The sequence below is a fragment of the Rattus norvegicus genome, chromosome 1 (assembly GCF_036323735.1).
Source record: "Rattus norvegicus strain BN/NHsdMcwi chromosome 1, GRCr8, whole genome shotgun sequence".
NCBI lineage: Eukaryota > Metazoa > Chordata > Mammalia > Rodentia > Muridae > Rattus > Rattus norvegicus.
This window is the reverse complement of record NC_086019.1, coordinates 210,291,393-210,307,765: the sequence shown is the minus strand read 5'-3', so window position 1 is coordinate 210,307,765 and position 16,373 is coordinate 210,291,393. Positions and strand designations below refer to the sequence as shown.

Below are 16,373 nucleotides of genomic sequence, written 5' to 3'. Positions count from 1 at the left end.
GGCAGGCTTTGAGGATGGGGTGGGTGGGGCAGGGGATAAGTATGACAGGGTAGGGCTTGCAGGTAAGAGAAGCTACATCAGGCAGATCAGCTGGTACGGGTAGGCAGGGTGTAGATGGGGAGGACATAACCCAGATGTGAGGCTCAGTCAGGTCAATGGAGCAGTCTAGGGTCAAACAGTGGGTCAGAGTGGGTCCAGGCTATGCTGTAGGGGAGCAGGTAGACAGGGCTAAGGAGAGACCAGCCAGGCCTCTACACTATAGAAGCAGGGAGACACCCATCCAGAGACATAAGTGCATGCTTGGCTAGAAGGAGGAACTTGTGTGTGCTAGCCAGTATGTGGGTGGGTGTGTGCATGCGTGCCTGTCTGTTTGTGTGCATATGTGTGCATGTGTGTGTGTGTGTGTGTGTGTGTGTGTGTGTGTGTGTGTGTATGTGTGCATGTGTGAACATGGTATATGTGAATATGCTTGTACCTGTACAGCGCTTCTGTATGTGACAGTCCAGACAGGCTGGTATGGTGGACAGGGTCTCTACAGCTGTTTCTGGCTTTCTAGGGCAGGTGAAGGCCCAGTAGAGTCCTGATGTGTGAAATACTTGCTTAAGGTCTTACTTCTCACCCCGGGGTCCTATATGGTAGAATCACAGAAGTCCCTGGTGATGCTGAGCTTCTGTGACAGAATGTGGGGTTGGATGGGAGGTGGGAAGGGGCTGTTCTAGACTCATCGAGTTGAAGGGACCAAAGATCAATATTTGTAGCCACACTTTATAGAAGTCAAGTCACAAAAGTTAGTGTAGGATCAGTGGGGAAGGTGGTCTCTGATCTTGGCAAGAATATCACACACAGTTCCTCTGCTCTTGGAGCAGCCCACTTTTCATTGAGAGTGTTAGGAGGGCAGAGGTCAATTGCAGAAAACTGGGTTCCAGTTGACAATGTTTCAGGGTGCTGAGCCCCATGTTCCTGAGGTAGAAGGAGGGTTTGGGAACCTTGTTAGATTCAGCTGTACTTTGGTCATAGAAGGGCATGGGGGAGGGACCTAAGTGTAGTAACCCTCTGTGGATGGAGCCTGCAGGGTCCAGGCAGATTAAAGAGACAGGGTGTGCTCAGGAATCCACTAACCCAGGCTTCCCAGGCATTGCTGTGTAAGCCGGCTGGTCTTGAGAATTTCCGTGGAAGCATAACGGGTGACTTTCCTGGGGGAAAGTAGCATCCTTCGAAAGTTTGTCCTCTTGTTGGAGAAAGCTCAGAGTGGAGAATGTTCCCTGCAGGGGCAGGGCAGGTCTGGGATGGTTTCTGAGAAATTACAGAACTGCTGCTGAGGCTGAAGGTCCTCCATGTGGGTGGTCGGCGGTGAGGTAGGACTAGGAGGGCCTGTGGGGATGAGTCATGATACCGTGAGACGGTGGCATGAGGTAGGGCCAGGGACACCTGACAGCTGTCCTGTAGGACACGTGAGAAAGTGTGGGATGCCAGCCCATATGGGAGGGAGCGGCTGGGCAATGGAGAGCTCACAGATTGTACTGCAACTTCCTTCCATTCTGTCCTGTTCCCACCAGTCCACACGCCATGTGAGGAAGGCAACGGCGGCTGCTCCCACCTGTGCCTGCTGTCCCCGAGGGAGCCCTTCTACTCCTGCGCCTGCCCTACTGGTGTACAGTTGCAGGACAATGGCAAGACGTGTAAGGCAGGTGAGGCGGAACATTGGCACTGGCAGGGGCAGGTGGGGCCTGGCCTGGTGAGCGTGGCTGTCACTACCCAAAGTAAACATGGCAGCCTCTCAGAAGGGTCTGCTCGATTTAGTGGAGACTGAGCATTGCTGCCTCTGGAGCTGGTTTCTCTGTCAGCTCTGGGCTGTGTTTACCCCATGGAAGAACTCTTTGGGAGTCATGGGTCCCTTGTCAAAAAATGATGTCCTGACTTAGTAATGCCTTTAAGGTGCTGAGCATGTCAACATATGGTCACACCCTAAAAGATTGCTGTCCTGAGTTTTTATTCAAAAGCTATTAACTGTCAAAATCAAAGGGTGGAGGCATTGTGGGTGGGGCACAGAGAGCTAGCCCACAGTGAGCTTTCCTATTCTGTATCAGTTTTGCCCTCTGGAGTATAACAGCCATGCACTGTGAGTGCAGACATGGATTTGGTTTGGCTTCCCTGCATCTGTGTTTGTTTTTCTTCTTGTGTTTCAGTTACCTCAAGTCTTACCTCTCTGTTAACGCTCCCGTGCAAATGTGGGTTCCAAGTCAGTCTTGTTGAAAGCTTTCTTTCTGACTCAGAGAGCTGGGTTTCCTCTTTCTTAAGTATATTTTTTCTTTTCCTTTCTTTCTTTCTTTTTTTTTTTTGGAGATTATAGCATAATTACATAATTTCCTTTTCTCTTTCCTCACTCTAGACCCTTCCATATACCAATCATGTTCTCTTTGAAATTCCTGGCTTTATGGGCTTCCCCCATCAACTTAAACATATCTCTTGTTTTTAAGACAGGGTCTCTATGTAGCTATGGCTGTCCTGGAAACTAGGCTGGCTTCAAAATCAGGGAAATCTGCCTGCCTCTTCATCCTGAGCATTGGGCTCAAAGGTGTGCGCCCTCTTATTTCCCGCTTTGATTCACACACCTTTTGGCTTAGGTATCACTTTTCAGCACTGGCTGCTTCTGGGTTCCTGGTGTGGGCAGCATCCTCACCTCCAGAAAAGGTGCTTCTGTTGTGGTGCCTTGGGTGGACCCTTCTGGTACCCATGTACCTAGAGGATAGTTCTCCGAGTAGACTCTGGGGCTTATCCTATCAGGTGTAAGAACACAGCCATCCTGAGGTTGGTTCTCCCTTTTTCCTTCTGGGGACAGAGCCTGCTTCCCTCACCACTGACCCTCTCCCACAGGGAAAGGCTGGGGAGGCATCTACCTTCCATCTTGCCTGGTCTAAGCAGCTTCCCCAAGGCTATCTCCTGATGTCAGTGTGTGGGGCTGAAGGGGTGGCCTTGCTCAGCTCCAGCTGCTGTCAGGCATAGGGTGTGACTTTGAGGGTTTCCTGGCCCCTGCTGTGTGCTCTGCAGTGTGGAAGTTACATTGTAGATACCTGTGGTATTGGAGGTCAGGATGAGCAGCTGGCCCTGGCCTTCCTGTGGGAGCTGGGTTCCTCAGTGACTCAGATGTCCAGGGGTCACATGGTCCACTTTCCTAGGAATCTCGTCTCCACTAGCTATGGAAGGCACTCCTAGAAAGACTGTCAGAGAACGCCAAGCGCACAGGACAAAGGATTTGTGTCACCCAGAGCCCTCCAGTGGTGGGAGTGTGCGACAGGCTGAGGGCACCCCTGTAGTCAGTGGACTTCAGTATGCTAAGTCCTTATTTCCACCTTGGCTGCAGCTCCCCTGACTGTGGTGTTGTGTTCAAAGGAGTGATGTGTTTCCAGGTGAGAGAAAAGGTGTGTCCTAGTTAGGTTTCTATTGCTGTGATAAATGCCACTGTCAAAAGTAGCTTAGAGAGGAAAGGCTTATTTGTCTCACAGGTCATAGTCCACCCTGGCGGGAAGGAGATCAGGACAGGGGCGGAAGCGGAGGCTGTGGAGGAGCCCTCCTGGGGCCTCATGCTCGCTGGGCCTGCTTTCTTAGATAACTGAGGACCACCTGCCCAGGGATGGAACCAGCCGCAGCGGGCTGGGCCCTCCCACACCAGTCATTAAGGAAATGCTCCGTACATTTGCCTAGGATGGAGCCATTTTTCTTTACTTTTTAAAAAATTATTTATGTTTTGAGAATCTTATATAATACATTTTGATGGTATTTCCTCTTGTAACTCTTCCCAGGGCCTTCCCACCTCCCCACCCACCCTACTGCATATCTCTTTTTTTCTGTTAAAAACAACACACACACACACACACACACACACACACGACTATTGAGTCGGATGACTCCTGAGCTTGAGGGCTTCTTGGCGTGTGTTGATACACCCAGTGTTACTCCACTGAAGAAAACGGATTTTCCCTTCCCCAGAAGCTATCAATTGCAGCTTCTTGCCTAGGGTGGGGCGCACACCTACCCCTTTCTCTGTGCTGGGGTTTCATCCGACTTACCCCTGTGTGTGTTCATGTATTCACGTCACCTGGCGTGTCTGGAAAGTGCCGTTTGCACATCTCTGGCCCCTACAGTCTTTGCCTCTCCTTGTCTACATATACCCCTGTATTGTGAGAGGAGGGGTGTAAAAAGACACCCAGTTGAGGGCTGAGTGCGCCAATATTGCAGACATCTTTCTCAACTGAAGTTCTCTTTTCTCAGGATGACTCTAGTTTTTGTGCCCCAGAATTTTGTCTCCTATGAGATGGGACTGAGAGACAGCTGTTTTCTCTAAGGCGGTAATTCCCAGCCTCGTCTCCTTCAGCACTTTCTCTGTGCCCTCATCCATTGGACAGTTCCTAGCTGCTGGGGTGGAGAAAGAATCAAGAATCCAGGATTAGGCTGCAAGTGTACCTCAGTACACTCATAGATTGCTTGCCCAGCACGCATGAAGGCTGGGCTTCAGTCCTAGCACTGTACAAATCGGGTGTTGGCGGTGGTACGCACAATTAACACCAGCACCCAGGAGTGGGGGCAGGAGGATCAAAAGTTCAAGGTCATCCTTGGCTAAGTGATGTGGCCTTGAGGTCCTGGTATCAGAGGCTTCCTGTAGGTGTCTCTGTAGGAAAGTTAGGGATGGCTCAAAGGGCAGAGTGTTGCCTGTGGATAGCTACCAGCACTTGGGGGAGTCCTCACAGGCGTCAGATGGAGAAGAGGGCTCAAGAGTTGAGAGTGACCGGGGGCTACCTAAGGATCTCGTGGCTGTGGCCTCTGTGAGATCTCTAGTGTTATCCATTTGAGGCCATGTGGGGAAAACTGCCCTGTAAGGGAAAGCCGGATGAGTAACTCTCCCTGCCCAGAGGACAGATCTATAGGGAAACAGAAATGAAGATCTAGGGCACGACTGTGCTGGGGAGAGGTCATGGCTTTCCCAAAGGAGCTTTGGAAGTGATGGGTGTGGAGAACATGGGGACTGGATGTCTTGGTCCAACTAGGATCCAGTTTCTCTCTGGTGGTAAGGAAACTCACTGGCCACTTTAGGGCACCTAAATTTCAGCCTCTCCTAGCCATCAGAGTAGGCTTTATAGTCTGTGTCCTGGCTGCTTTCTTTGAGACAGACTCAGCCTCCTCGGGCCCCAGTTCCTTTATCTGCATCGAGGAAGCAATTGCAGCCCTCTGGAGTGGTTGAAGGAAGGTCCAAGACCACTTGGCAAGTAGGAACTGGACTCGAATTTGAACTTGATCTGAGAACCAGGCAGACACTGATTTGAGACCAAGAGAACAATTCCTCCCAGAATGTTTGAAATCAAGTAGGTGCCAAGGCTAGCTCGTGCCAGGTGGTGGTGATCGGGCTGGAGAGATCTCAGTGAGTAGACAAACAGGCTGGTGACCTGTTGGAGAAGCGTGTGTTTATCCTGGGGATTCTGAATATGCATGGCTCCATTTTCATGGTTTCAGGGCCCGTGCTGACCTAGGGCAGGGACAGTGGCCTGGCTGTCATTGGACTCCTGAGACACGTAGGCATCCTAACCACCTACAGGCCTGACGGCACGGGGCTGGAGTGTGGCCGAGTCTACTCCTCCAGGTGGACACAGAAGAGAGAGGAGCCACTGTCAAGGCTTCCCCTCCTCCCAGTTTGCTTTCTGAACCCCAGGCTGATGGAGTGTGAGAGAGATGAGAGATTCCTGCTCTGACCTCAGTTTGAGCAAATGAAAGTCAGCTTGGAGTCTCCCTTGAAGTAGGGCCTGAGACGGTATCTCTGTCAGGACCCCAGTTAATGGGACAGTGGGGAGTAGACTGGGGGAGAAGGATCAGATGCTTGTGTGGCCATTGCCAAGTGGAGTGGGATCCCTCAAGATCCTAAGCTACTTCCTCTCTGAGAGGTGAAGAGAGCAGACCTTTCCCTTAGATAACTGGAGATTGAACGGGAGGCCTTGTGCATGTAGAGGCCACCATTTGACATAGTATTTTTCTCCATCATGATCTCGTTTCTGTACTGAGGTGGGTTTCTCATCTGAATCCATGATTTATCTAGTCTAGATAGCTAGCTTAGTCTGGGGACCCTGTCTCTGTCTCCTAAGTTTTGGGGCTACCACAGCTGCCTGGCATTTTTACATGGGTTCTGGGGGTCTGAAGTCCAGTTCTCACACAGAACAAAGTACCCACTGAGCCATCTCCCCAGCTCATGAAGCATCTTAAAAAAATAAATAAAAATAAAAAAGATCTTTCTATGTAGTCTAGGTTAGCCTGGAACCCAGTATGTAGCCCAGGCTGGCCTCAAATTCATTTCTCCTGACACTGCTTCTCAAGTGCTGAGATTACAGGCATGTGCCAGCATGTTAAAAAGAACTTCTCACACTGCCTATGTGAGCACAGACTACGTACCTGTCCTTTGAGCTCAGGAGCATTTGGGTCCTCAGGCTCTATGGGCAGGGGACCTTTGCCTTTGGGTCTCTGCTTCCTATCCCTCAGTTCTTCTGAGGTGGCTGCAGCAAGACCAGCAGAGCATGTCAGCTCTGCACCCTTCAGCTCAGCCAGAGCTGTGAGGCCTGAGTGTGGCTGTGTTGTAGATTTCCATAGATCAAGGTGACTGTCAGCTCTAGGAAGCTGGGAACTGAGAGCTGTGTGTGTTCGGCCTGGGCCAGCCTCCCTCCCTGCCCCCTCTACATCAGCCTCCACAGGCAGCTGGCTTTGGTTTCCCCCATGTTTTTCCAATTATGTGGAATGGTCTAAAAACAGCAGTAGCAGGGGCCTTATTTGGGAGTCGCCACCGCTGTCTGTCCTCTGCAGCCTGCAGCTCCGTCACTGTCAGAGTCTCCGAGTCCTGCTCTTTGTGGACCCTTCACCCTGGTGTTCTGGCTTTTGTCACCTAAACTTTGGGACAGTGACTTAACAACATGTATCCTACTGCGTAGGCCACGGATCACCAGACCAGAGGACTCTGACCAGGCAAAGCTGGTCACAGGACCTATTGCTGTGGGTCGTCTGGACAAGGCCTAGCAAGTAACAGGACGGGCATGGATTTGGTAGCCACCCCTTCTCCCCCACACTCCTTCAAGACATAGTTTTAACAGATGCTTGACTGTCAGGGATAGTCTGGGTGGGGGCTGCTGAAAGAACAGAAGGCCTCACTGTTAGGTCTGGTGGGTAGGTGGGATAACTGGAGCTACTTTGACTAACCTCATATCCGTCCGTCCGCCCATCCATCCATCCATCCATCCATCCATCCATCCATCCATCTTTCCACCCACCCACCCACCCGGACAGATTAGCCAGATGGGCAGGCAGCCCTCAGCCAGGGCCAAGAATAATGGGTGTGTTTGTTCCCAGAGTCTGGCTGGCTAGTCACTTATCAGGGAAGTAGGTCAAAGGGAAAAGAAAGGAGGTCCTGTGGGGGAGTCTGCCCCGCAGCCTTGATTGGCACTGACTTTGCAAACAGAAGGCAGCTGCTGTTCTCAACCATGGACCGTGAATTTTTAATAGCAAGAAAATTGGACCTTGAGGTCCAGGAGACTGCGTGGTAAGTCTGTACGCTATCGTGTTGTGCGTCTGTGCAACTGAGGTGTAACTGCATCAGAAACACACACTTGGTGAGTGTCCGGTCAAATCAGGTCTGACAGTGGATACATGTGTGTAACTGCTGCTGCAGCTGGAGACTGTTTTCATCACCCAGAAAAGGCCTCCAGGCTCCCACCTTTCATCCCACTGTGAGGCAGGGAGCTCCTCCCCGCCCTGAGAGGGGCACATGCCACATTCTAAGAAAGGAAAACTTGCCTTGGGGTCAGGATACAGGCCAGCTACCAGTTGATGCTTTCTGGCTATGGTGAACAGCGTGAGGTGTCTTCCACAGACCGACAGTCGTGCCATGACAACCTCTTGCTTCATGTTCCCCTGGCTCCTGTAGCCCACTTCCAGCTCCAGCCTGGCCCTGGACTTACCTCAGGCCCCTTTGTCTTTGGAGAACAGTTATGAGTTGGTAGGGTCCTGTAGAGCCCTTTAAGCTGCCCAGAGGAATCCCTACTACACACACACACACACACACACACACACACACACACACCACACCACACACACACACCACATATCACACACACACACAACATATCACATACACACACCACACATCATACATACACACACCACACACCACACACACACACACCACATCACACACATACACACACACCACACACACACACACACCACATCACACACACACAACACACACACAACACATAACACACACACCACACCACACACACACAACACATATCACACACACACACACATCACATACACACACCACACATCACACACACACACACACAACACACATACAACACATAACACACACACCACACCACACACACACACACCACACATCACACACACACACACCACACACACACACACACACACACACCACATCATACACACACACACACACACACACACACACACACACACAGACTGCCATGTATAGAATTATGTTTCTAGACCCAGAACTGAGCCTTGAGCCTAGGGCAGTGTGTACTAGACCTTTTCCTGTCACTGTGACAGAATGCTGGACAAAAGCAACATAAAGGAGGTTTGGTTCATTCTGGATCCCAGCTGGAGGGCACAGTCCATCATGGCAGGATGGACGGCTGCAGGAGCTTAGTTTACTATCTTGAGACCACAGTCCATGGAATGGTGCTGCCATATTCAGGGTGGGCCTTTTCTCCTTGGCTAAGCCTCTCCAGAAACACCCTCACAGTACACCTGGCCATGTGTCTCCCAGGCGATTCCCAATCCTGTCAAACTGACCGTGAAGAGCATGGCATGGTGAGGTGTAACCTTCAGCAGTGACCTCACCAGCTGGGTTGGAGCCTCCCTGCCCTCTGCTCCAACCCTTAGTTTGAACAGGAAGGCCATACTTTCTGTGTCACCTGTGACTTGTTCGTTGCCACAGGGTTTGTGGGTCTGTGTTGGGGCTGAGATTGGAACCTTGGTGGGAACTGTTTCCACCCGATTTTCAGGTCCAGTAGCTTGTTCAAGGCTGTTCGGTAGAGAATGTAGTTGGGCACTGACATCAGGCCTGTTTTCCTTGGAGCTTATGCTGACCACTGGACAGTACTGCTGGTGTGAGTACCCACACGGCCTGCTGGTCATGGTAGGGAGGGAAAGCAAGGAACTGATGAGAGGCTGAATGGAAATGGAAGAGCAAGGGCTCTGACTTCACTGTATTGGGTAGCAAATGACTTTGTTGAGAGCTATGCTCTTATCCCAGAACTCAGGCCTGGTGTCTGTGGGGCCATTCCTCATGAGCTCAGCCTTCCTGTGTGTGCTTGTTGGTCTGCTTGAGGTGAGCCATTCAGGCAGTCACTTGGGTCTCAGGCTATGAGCAGAGCCCATGGTGGCTCTGGCCACTTCCTTTGGGCCTGTGACCCTGTGGTCATTAGACAGGGTTTCCCAGGCCAAGGTACTTCTTGGCGTTTGTCTAACCACTTACCCCCTAAGGGGGCAGTGGAGAAACTTAATCAATTGCTAAGAAAACAAAGAGATTTTGGCCACCTGCCAGCGGGAAGCCGCAGGGCCAGGCTGTTTACCGCCTTTCTGACTGCAGAGTGAATGGAGACCTGCTCACTCACCGAGCTGCCCACGCAGCCTCAGGCCTTACAGCATGAAGCTGGCCACGTTCTGAGTTCTGACGGTAGCTGAGGAGGAGAGGGGGCAGGAGTCATGGGGACAGAGAAGGGCTGGATCTCAGCTTTCTGTCTTGATGAGAAAGGAGTTGGCAGGGCAGAGTCACAAGGGTCATGGATGCCTCCCAGGCTTCGTGCAGCCTCACAGAGAGGCTGGGCCCTGTAGAGATTGTGGTAGACTGTGTGGGAGGGTTGGGCTGTCTGCTATGACTGTGAGGTGGCAAGGGTACCCGCCTTCTTTCTTGTATTGATTGGATTTGCTATATCCCCAAGAGAGATGATTATTTTCTTGTTGTAGGGGAAAAAAACATTTTCTGTGGAGAGATTAGCTTTTCGGTTCCCAGGTGTCCAGTGGGTTGCCAGTAGACCCACCTCTCAGGCTCCGACAAAGGAAACTGATGAGCATGGGCCCCGTTTGTAGGATGGGAGTTTTGGATCCATCCTGCCTTTCACCCTGTTCTTGCCCTCACCATACTGAGACCCCAGGAGCCAAAGTCACCTGTCCTCAGTTCTGGCCCCAGGGAAAGAATCCTTGCACCCTGGTCACGTCCCTCCTCATCTGAAACTCTTCCCAGTTTACACCTGACCCCAGTTCAGAAGTCTTTTTCCTCATAAAATTTATGTTTACCTCATAAAAGTTAAGTTTATCTCAGAAAGGAAACCATCAATATAAACTAGGAAAGAAATGTATGTATTATTATGTATGTATTAATGTATTATGTGTGTGTATGAGTGTTTTCCTACATGTGTATGTACCATGTACATGCCTGGTGCTTTCAGAGCTCAGAAGAAGGTGTCAGATCCCCTGGAACTGGAGCTCTTCTAGGTGTTTGTGAGCCACAATGTGGGTGCTTGGAACCGAACCCAGGTCCTCTGTCAGAGCAGCCAGTGCTCTTAACCACTGAGCCATCTCTCCAGCCTGATAGATAGGCCTGGTGGGAGGCACCTTTACCCACTGAGCCATCTGGCTGGCATGATTTTCACTTTTTCCGTGTGTGTGTGTGTGTGTGTGTGTGTGTGTGTGTGTGTGTGTAAAACAAGTTATTTCTTACAGTTCAAGAATGTTCCTGCATCATTACTTCTCCAGAGCCTGGTGTTCTGTCTGTGTAAACACCTGTAGGCACAAATGGCCTCTGAAATGTAAAATGAACCCCTTCCTTCCTCTCTTCCTCCTTGTGTATTATGGGATGTCTAGTCTGTTCGCAGTTTCTTCTATCAGGTGTTGGATTTTTGCTGTTCTGGATTAAAAAGCAAGCTTTGTGCTGTGCTCAGGGAGGAGAGGGTCCCAGCCTGCTGTCCAGAATGCCTGAGCTGGCTCAAGTAGACTTTCCCAGCACTCAGTCACGGTGTCAGTCACTAGAGACCCCTTGTTTTCATAGTCCTTGACTGTGTCCTCCCGCCCCTTTGTTCCCCACCGATCCCTTCCTTTCTTTTCTTATTAAACAAAATGATATATGTTTGAGTGTTTGCCTGCACGTATGTGTGCCTGTGTGTGCGGTGACAATGGAGTTCCCGATCATTGTGATCACCGTGGGATCTGGGAACTAAGCATAAGTCCTGTGCAGTACCAGCCACACTCATAACCGCCGAGCCCTCTCTCCAGCCTCTACTTTTTATTTTATTGTTCTATGTGCCTGTGGGCCTGTGTGTACCATGGCACCGTGTGGAGTTCAGGGGTCAGCTTTGGTCTCTGCTCGCTTAGCCCTGTACTGTCTCGCTGGCCCCAGGCATACTTCTTTCACGTGGGGCACCCCTCCCAGCCATGCCACAGTGCGCACTGCAGGTCCCGCACAGCCTGAGGGCTCGGAATGACACATGCCTTTTTACACAGGTAATGAGGAAATCAGAATTATGTTCTGTGACTTGTAGAATGAAGGGACCTGCAGGTGTCAATGTTTCTAAATGGGACTGAGAGTGTGCAGCCACGCCCTCTAGATTCAGTGCTGTCTGTGACTAGATTCTTTTCCTCTTCCTGGTCCCTCATGAAAGACATTTGCCAACCTTATTAGAGAACCCAGGTCAACCCTGTAGCCCCTCAAGCTCGTTTCCTTCCAGGCTTTTGTGTGAGTGCGGCAGTTTGTCCTGCTGTCTGCGTCTGTGGTTGGAATCCTGCTGCACACACAGCGTGCTATTTGCTTGTGGCTTTCTTAAGGACAGGCTGGGTTTGGAGCTGCTTAGTGCCCTGTGTGTGGCGGGTCCTCAGCAGAATGTGGCCTATGGGATGGCTCTCCCCCCATGGTGAACTTGCTAGTCTCTGAGATCAGCATGTACTTGACAGTATGAACTGTCCACTGTGTCACTGTCCACCTGTCCCTTCTGCTTGGAGTACCCTCCCTCCTTCCAGCATTGCCCTGAGCCTCTTTCTGAAACCTCTTATCCCAGCATCTTGTGTATGAGGTGCAGTTTGGACACTATGCCTTTCTTGAGGTAATCAAATGAAGCAGAGACCTGGTGGATTTTGTGGGTCCACAGAGCAGTGTCCTCCTGTGAGGAAGATCGGAGAGACACATAGTGCAGTTGACTGTGTGAAGTTGGAGGCAGGGATCAGAGTGCTTGGCAAGGAACCAAGGAACGCCAAGTATTTCCTGTAATCCCAGGAACTGAAGGAGGCAGGATAGACCCTCCCTTAGAGCCCCGGGAGGGAGTTGGCCCTGCCGCACCTTGACTTGTGACTTCTGAACCCCAGATCAAGGAGGAATAAAGTTATCTTGGTGAAGTCACAGGTTCAGGGTGTGAAGGCTGTGCCCTGCGCCTGGCACCTGGCCCTACCTATGTGTTCCTGGGAGAAATACAGAAAGAAGCCAGGTGTCCACACAGCTAGGTTCAGTGGCTCTCAGAGCTCCAGGAGAGGGGAAGGTTTTACTTTTGGTAAAGGGCCTTGCCACCAGTCTTGGCCACCTGAGTTTGATCCTGGGAACCCAAGTTGTTTTCTGCTCTGTACACAGCATATACATGTGTGCGTGCACACACACACACAGACACACACACACACACACACACACACACACACACACACACACACACAGAAAGAGAGATAAACTTTAAAAAGCAAGTATTTACTCAAACTTTTAGTTTCTAAACTGTTTGCTCCCTTGATGTTTAAACAACTGTCATTTCCTGGCTCCGCAGGCACCAAGCAGTACGCAGGCCTCTTCTCCTTATGGCCAGCACTGTGCCTTGTTCCCCTGGACGACCCCAGGCCTAGTTATGACCTCACTTTTTTTTAATAAAATATTTATAATGCTTTATTTGCATGTATGTCTGCATGCCAGAAGAGGCCATCAGATCTCATTACAGAGTTGTGAGCCACCATGTGGTTGCTGGGATTTGAACTCAGGACCTCTAGAAAGAGCAGCCAGTGCTCTTAACCGCTGAGCCGTCTCTCCAGCCCCTGACCTTACTTTTTTTTTTCTTTTTTCTTTTTTTTCGGAGATGGGGACCGAACCCAGGGCCTTGCGCTTCCTAGGCAAGCGCTCTACCACTGAGCTAAATCCCCAACCCCTGACCTCACTTTTAAAGTTCCTTCTCAGAGATCAGCCATGGGCACCACCAGCCTTGGCAAACATTTGATGGGAGACCCCTCTGCAGCCGCCCCTTCCTGGCCCGGGATTTGGCCAGAGCCTTCTATCATGAGCCCTGGAAGCCTGTGTTACATCTTGTGTACAAGGCTGGGCTGTGGCCCTGTTTCAGTGTTCCCGATGTGGCTTCTGTATTTTTCTTTTGAAACTAAAAATGCTTCAAAATGGTGTGCAACAGTGGGTTCCAGAGGATGCCTGCTCATGATGGAGTCGCTTGACAGCCACAGGTTTAGCTTAGCAATGAATTACTCCTGTGGTCACCAAGACTTAATTCACAGTCTTCTCAGGGTGGCTAGGAAGAGTCCCCATTGATGGATGTACTTGAGGGCCTTGTGCCCACTGAGCTCCTAGAGGGCTAGGGTCTGTGTGTAGCTTGGACTCTTCCATGTGACTGCGGAGAGTAGCCCTCACCCTTCCACAGCCCCTCTCCTCACCCTTCCCTACTCCCTGCATCTGTTTCATGGCTACCCTTTGAGATTGTGGGTTCTTTGTTGGTCTTGTTCACTTTATGGTCTCTGCTGTGTCACCCTCGGAGTGAGAGGGGACTCCTGAGTCTGCTTTTTTCACCTCTTCCTCAGCCATAGCTGGTCTAGGCCTGGGCTAAAGTAGCTACCTATAGATAGATGCCGGTAGTGTGGCAGAGCTGGCCTGGTTACTATTGACAAGCCTCTCACACTCACTCATAGAGATCCACCTGCCTCTGTCTCCCAAATGCTGGGATTAAAGGTGTACACTATGATGCCAGGCCTTTTAGTATTGACTCTTGGGCCCGGGGGACTGGGACATGTGAGGGGTGTGCTGATGGTCCAGAAGAGACTCTAGAGGCCACATGACCCCCAAACCTTGTTGTAAAAGTCTGAGCTTCAGCAAGCAGCTGAGGTTAGAGTTGCCTTTAGCTCCTATTAGAAAGGATGTCTGAGGGGACACGCCTGCTGTGGTGCCCAAGGCTCTCTGCACTGAGCCCCAGAGTGTCATGGCAGCCATGCTGCCCTCATGTTGTGCCACACTGATTTTTGACAACTCACAGAGGCTCTGAGATGTATTGGAAGTGTATTCCTTGCTCATCTCCTGTGGGACTGTTCTGCAGAGCCCACAATGACCCACTGGGTCTAGGCCACTGTAGAAGGAACTTGAGTGTCTGGTCTGGGCTCAGGTCCCTTGGCTTTCTTGCTTTCGGTCTCTGCCTCAGTCACCTGGTGTGTCAAGTGATCCTAGGTTTTGTGTTAGTGCTTGTGGAGCATGCATCAGGGGAGGCTCTGAGCTTTAGATCTAGGCTCCCTCCATCCCAGCACTGTGCATGACAGAACTTACTTGACACAGATGTCTGTTCCTGGCAGGGAAATGGCCAGTGGATGGAGGAGGAGAGGAGGACTGGCGGTGGGGTCTGGAGCCACGTGCTTCCAGCAGGATTTTTCGCAGAGGTGGACTCGTGGTCAGGAGAGGGACAAGAGTGCTGGCAGAGGCTCTCACACACAGTGGAAGCCAGATGGCCTGCTTGAGGGCTTCCAGCGGGTTAGCCTCTGTGCTTCGGTGTTATCTTCTGTAACACAGGAAAACAGTGTCAGCCTCGCAGAGCCCCTGCAGCCTCTGATGTGGTCTACGGGCTTGGCTGAGACATGCCTGTGTAGCCCCACTGCAGGCCCAGGCTATTGTGCTCACCTCAGCCACAGCCTTAGACCTCTGACCTCTCTGCTTGTATCTCCACAGGGGCTGAGGAAGTGCTGCTGCTGGCCCGGAGGACAGACCTGAGAAGGATCTCTCTGGACACCCCTGACTTCACAGACATAGTGCTGCAAGTGGGCGACATTCGGCATGCCATCGCCATCGACTATGACCCACTGGAGGGCTACGTGTACTGGACAGATGACGAGGTGCGGGCTATCCGCAGGGCGTACCTGGATGGCTCAGGTGCGCAGACCCTTGTGAACACCGAGATCAATGATCCCGATGGCATTGCCGTGGACTGGGTCGCCCGGAACCTCTACTGGACAGATACAGGCACTGACAGAATTGAGGTGACTCGCCTCAACGGCACCTCCCGAAAGATCCTGGTGTCCGAGGACCTGGACGAACCTCGAGCCATTGTGTTGCACCCTGTGATGGGGTAAGGCTGAGACTGCAGGTGGGCTCGGGACAGGCCTTGCTCCCCAGCCCCTGAGATATTCAGAGTTCTGAGCCAGTGAGTAGGGCTGGTCTAAAAAGACTATTTCTCAGTCAGCTTGCAGTGCTGCGACTGCAGTTGGTCCTTAGACTGGACTTGGAGGAGCTCAGGGACAGGCCATGGGGCAGTGGTGAGAAAGACTGGAGGGCTGGGTGATTGACTCCATTGCTGCTTAGCAAGAATAAGGACGGAGCTGAATCTTAGGGGCCACAATAAAAACAAACCCTAAAGAGCTGGATGGGGCTCGAGAGATCTCTCAGCAGTTAAGTGCCTGCTGTGCAGATGTGCTGAGAAGCTCGGGTACCCAGAAACCCATATCGGTGCCACATAGACATGGCTAAGATAGAGCCTCTGACCCCAGCATCTGTGCCTGGTGGTGTGCAGGGCTCCCGAGCTAGAAGGTTAACTGACCAGACCCTAGCGGGGAGGGTGCCGTGGAACTCTGGGGGTGGCGCTGGGTGGGATCGGAAAGAGTCCGCACTTAGTGCAGGGTGTGAACCTGTGTCTACGGGACAGGGCTGATCAGGAGTCGTGGCCACAGTCTTCTGTAAGCCCAAGTGTGTTCCCTGTTGCAGCGAGGAACGGAGCTCAGCAGGAGCTGCAGACGCCCACGGGTGCTGATGCCTCCACTGCATCCTGCCTGCCTATGGGCCCTGCCCCAGGCTTTTGGCACAGCCCATTGTGGGGCCCTGTGAGCCAAAGGGGTCGAAGGGGTTATGTGTGGAGATCCAGGAGTGGGTAGCAGGGAGCAGCGGTTAATATCTGGAGTGTGGGGGAAGGCTCTGTGCTGCAGTATCTCTTCAGTGACCTTGGGCCCAATATAGGCAGAAGAATTTGCTCTGTGGTAGTTGTCAAAGTGCAGGGTTGTCCCCAAAGAGGGTGGTGACAAGGAGCACTGGGGTC

At 51.6% G+C, this 16,373-nt stretch overlaps 1 protein-coding gene across 2 annotated transcripts in view; it reads left to right on the top strand.

Moving 5' to 3' along the window:
* The window catches only part of Lrp5 (LDL receptor related protein 5), a 103,388-nt gene that overhangs the window by 39,121 nt on the left and 47,894 nt on the right, over positions 1-16,373 (top strand). For both annotated transcript variants that reach the window (NM_001106321.2, XM_063286724.1), the window contains 2 exon segments: positions 1,557-1,688; positions 15,017-15,413. In NM_001106321.2, the coding sequence (NP_001099791.2) occupies positions 1,557-1,688; positions 15,017-15,413 (529 nt within the window).